General features: G+C 37.6%; 1 protein-coding gene across 2 annotated transcripts in view; it reads right to left on the bottom strand.

Annotated features, from left to right (window-relative positions):
- Positions 1-349: 349 nt before the first annotated feature.
- LOC106868119 (uncharacterized) overlaps positions 350-4,831 on the bottom strand; it is an 18,126-nt gene continuing 13,644 nt past the window's right edge. The window contains exon 4 of one of the 2 annotated variants that reach the window (XM_052971200.1): positions 350-469. In XM_052971200.1, the coding sequence (XP_052827160.1) occupies positions 368-469 (102 nt within the window). In that variant the 3' untranslated portion in view covers positions 350-367. Of the gene's footprint in view, positions 470-502; positions 3,622-4,831 lie in introns of those variants that run through there. The other variant, XM_052971206.1, reaches the window with a different exon arrangement.

Below are 4,831 nucleotides of genomic sequence, written 5' to 3'. Positions count from 1 at the left end.
AGGTATTTGTCTGAACAGATTTATTGGTTTTCACACAAATATAGATAGTCAAAAGCCATATACATACACTGAGTTTATGTTAGAAGACACTTTCCCAAGGCGCTGCACAGGGAGATCACTTTTGTTTTTGTTTTCTCTCACAGCATTATTATTCCCTTCCTCTACAAATCTGTCTTAAAAATAAACCAGTATTTTAAGCATGAAAGCGTTAATATTAAAATTAGATCAACTCACTGACATGAAAATTGGTGCCCACAAAATTTAGCATGACATTCTTAAAATTTCTAGAATATTTGTTTTTATTACAGCAATTAGAGCATGTTTCAAATAAAACCAGTAACACATGATCAAATGTACAAAAATATATTTATTGTTTTCTTGATTTTGTTTTCTTCTTAAATTTGCACATCTTATTATACTGCGTTATTGACTTATGAGCTTTTGTAATTAATTTCTTCAGTTGTTCTTCCTAGAAAAAAGAAAAAAGAAAAAAGAAGAAAAAAAAAAAGAAAACCTCTTTAATGAGTTTATCCAGTTTATTTTTTATAAACTATATGAGAAAATGAAAATGGAAAATCTACAATAAAATATAATTTGAATACATCCAGCAACTGTAAATAGGTGTCAGAGGTGGTTTTAATAACTATGACATTTGTTAGAAAGTTTTTGGAAATATATTGATTAACTGTAAACAAAAACATTATTAGAAATAATAACATTTCTAAATTTCTGAGAGACTTAAGCAGTAGTGATATGATAAAGTAGTTGTATACTGTCAACTTAACGTGACAGTCCCAACTACTTTATCGTATCACTACTGCTTAAGTCTCTGAGAGATTTAGAAATGTATCATTTCTAACTTTGTAATCAGTGAATGTGTTTCACTAGAATTACTATATGTTTACGAGAGCTTGACAGGCATCTTCAGCCAGCAAGTCATGCTACTCCAGGCTGATGACAAGCAAAAACTCAGAAACATATCCCTGGATGCAGGCTAGGCTGGGTGGAGGTGCTTGTCTCCCCCTCGTAAACATAAGGACACAGGAAATGTGTCAAGGCCAACAGGAAGCGGTCCAGCTTCCTAGGGCTAAATAGCAGTAGTATGATTCCCTTATTGGGACTGTCATGTTAAGTTGACAGTATACAAAAACATCATTGCAATACTGATTCTACTTCGTGCAACAACAAGGAATATAAACTTGAGACAGAAATGAAATTGCTTATACTGTGATATGTGAGCAGCTACCAGAAGTCCCTTTCTCAGCTGCTAACTTGATCTATCTCAATCTATACATGAAAGAAAACCAGAAGTATTGTGTACAACTTTCTACAGAAGGTTTTCAAAAACTTGGTCATGATTTTGATAGCCCTGATAGTGTCAGAAAATGGCAAATATTTTGAGACCATCTTCAGCCTCTTGGTCAATGTTAGTCCTGAACACTGAAATTCTTTCTGCAATGTCCTTCTCTCCAAACTACAGAAAGTACAGGAATGACAAGAAGGATGAGTTGCAACAAAGATAAAAATAAAAGGCAAAACACCAAATTGCTTCATTAACTATGTAAGATTTTCTAATGTTGGCCCATGTACATTTTTATTTATTTATCTCTTGATGTAGTTCAACAACCAATCCCAACCAATTTGGATTCACAGTATGGGCTGTACTATTCATCCTTTTTATTGCTGAATAAAAAATGTGGCTCACAAGACCTCCATTCAGGTAATTTTCTTGAGTCACCATCTCATCCTTGTATGCTAATCAATCACAAGATTACCCATTTACAACTTGGTGAACAGGAGCAATGTAAAATGAAGTATCTTGCTCAAGAACACAATGCATAGTCTGGTCTGGGAATTGAGATTATGATCTTGCGATTGCTGGTACTATTATAATGCGGTGAGCTGGCAGAATCCTTATCATGCCAGATAAAATGTTTAGCAGCGTTTCTTCCAGCTTTTACATTTGGAGTTCAAATACAGCTGAGGTCAACTTTGCCTTTAATCTTTTCAGGGTCAATAAAATGAGCATCAGTTAAGCACTGGAGTCAATGTAATTGACTAACACCCTCACAAAAATTTTAAGCCTTTTGTTTAAGAAATCATTATAACAATCAACAAATCTTCAACACACACACACATACAGTTGATATATATAGACACACACACCCATGTTCATACAATATTCAAAAGTGTAACAAGTACACAAACAATGTAATTCAAATAAGCACACACATCCAAACATGTTATAGATGCACTTACATACCATACCAACTTATAACGAAGAACAAAATTAATTTGTTGTGATGAAGGAGTAAAATGTTGCTTCCATTACACAGTATCTGTGCAAAAGAATTCTTAATCTGTGATTTAATGGATGCAAGGATCATCATCATCATCATCGTTTAATGTCCGCTTTCCATGCTAGCATGGGTTGGACGATTTGACTGAAGACTGGTGAACTAGATGGCTACGCCAGGCTCCAATCTGATCTGGCAGAGTTTCTACAGCTGGATGCCCTTCCTAACGCCAACCACTCTGAGAGTGTAGTGGGTGCTTTTACGTGCCACCGGCACGAGGGCAAGTCAGGTGGTACTGGCAACGGCCATGCTCAAAATGGTGTATTTTACGTGCCACCTGCACAGGAGCCAGTCCAGCGGCACTGGCAACGACCTCACTCAAATGTCTTTTCACGTGCCAGGAAGGTGACGCTGGTAATGATTACGCTCAAATGGTGCTATTTACGTATACAATCAGTTTTGAGAAATTTTCAACTATGGCTAGATGTGAAACAAATTTTAACATCAGAATATGATTCTGGGTGCAAATAATCTGAATTTTAACATCAGAATATGATTCTGGGTGCAAATAATCTGAATTTCAACCCAGAATCATTTGATGAACAACAAGAAAAAGAAATTAAATCATTGAAACTAAGTGAATATTTCTAAAATTAAGTTATTTGTCTGGACCTCTATGGTGTCAATGTTATCTTCTTGTAGTCATTGTTCCCTCTAAGCTGTGCATGTGTGTGCATGTTTTACAGATCATCATCATCATCATCATTTAACATCCAGTTTCCATGCTGGCATGGGTTGGATGGCAAACTGGGGAGCAGCACCAAGTTCCAGTTGTGTGTTTTGGCTTTGTTTCTACAACCAGATGCCCTTCCACCCATCACACAGAGTGTACAGGGTGCTTTTTTACGTGGCCCCAGCACAGATGCTTTGTACTTGGCACTGGCACCAAAGGGTTTACCAAGTAACTTGCAAAACAAAAACCTATTCAACTGGAAGGGGAGCATTAACCAAGGTAGTTTAAGATATCAACTCAGCTGTAGCAGGCACGTCTTCTTGAGTACAGCAAGACACCAGATATCTCAGTTCTTTGTCATCTTTGTAAGGCTCGGCGTCTTGAGATCAGCCTTCAATAATTCATCCTGTGTCTTCCAGGGTTTTCCTCTTCCACAAGTTCCATCCATTTTAAGTGATCAGCACATTTTTATGCAATTGTCTACATCCATAAGAATCACATGACCAAACCAGCAGAGTCTTCTCTCTTGCATACTGCATCTAATTCTTTTTATGCCCAACTTTTCTCACAATACATGAAAGAAGTAGTTGCCTAAAAATGAAGTAATAATTAATAATTACCATATTTTATGGCATATAAGATATACATCCCCCCTCCCCCAAAAAACACACCTCCAAGAAAATCACCCTGGGTCCTACATGCAAAGTTGAGCTTCCCATAAGCTTTAATACACTAGAAACTTCTGAATGTGTGCTGCTAAAATTGGGGAGTGACTGTGAGTCATTTATACCATCAAATATAGTATATTTATTTCAGGTTTATATACATATGCACAAGTATTCAGTGCACACCTAGTTTCATCACAGGTAAAAAAAAAATAATAGTGACTAGTAAAACTTCGAGAGAACATTGCTCACAACTTGCAATTAATCATACATTGAACTAATTATATAGCACATTAGAGCATCCATATTTCAGTCTTGAAGCATTGCAACTGACACTTTTGACCTAAGAAATAAACTTGAATCAAACCTTTAAAACCAAAGACAACTAAAACTGATACATGAGGGAGTGCTGAACACTTCCTGGCTTTAAGGATATCATGAAAGGCCTGGTTGGAGGCCCAACATTCTGAGTTCTTTTACAGGTCAACCACTTTACAGAATGTACTAGGTGCATTTTACTTAGCACCAGCACTGGTACACCAGGTAACTTGCAAGAAGACCCCTTGACTGTGAGTGGGTGTAGCATGGAAGGTGGTGGTGTTGTGTCAGTTGATGAGAGGTTAACGAATAATAAAGGGATAGAGATAGGTGTCTTGCTGGCTACCCCAGTTAGAAAAGAAAGGAAAGATAGAGAGAGAGAGAGAGAGTTGATGGTGGAGATATGCTTGGGTCAAGGCATAGAACACAACCCCACCAGTGGGGCCTGACAGCATATTCTGATTTATACCCACCGCATCATGTTGGTTCCTTACCCCTTTGAGCAACATCAAATTCACTCATCCGTCCACAAACACTCTCCAAGTTTTCCTATCATTTATAAACTCCCTTGCCTCTCTCATTTGAAAACCTCTGACCACCAAAGCTTTCCTCACTCCATCCATCCACACAAATCAAGGTCTGCCTCCTGGTTCTGCTGCCTACCACGTCGTCTGCCTTCATCACCCTCCTTACCATCCGCTCCTCATCCATCCTCTCTATGTGACCAAACAGCCTCAACATTTGTCTGTCCATTTTGGTTGTTAGTTTTTCTCTCATTCCTGCTCGCCTTCGCACCTCCTCATATATATATATATATA

The sequence above is a fragment of the Octopus bimaculoides genome, chromosome 1 (genome assembly GCF_001194135.2).
Source record: "Octopus bimaculoides isolate UCB-OBI-ISO-001 chromosome 1, ASM119413v2, whole genome shotgun sequence".
Classification (NCBI taxonomy): domain Eukaryota; kingdom Metazoa; phylum Mollusca; class Cephalopoda; order Octopoda; family Octopodidae; genus Octopus; species Octopus bimaculoides.
Note: the sequence above shows the minus strand (reverse complement) of the source record. Positions and strands in the feature narration are given on the sequence as shown.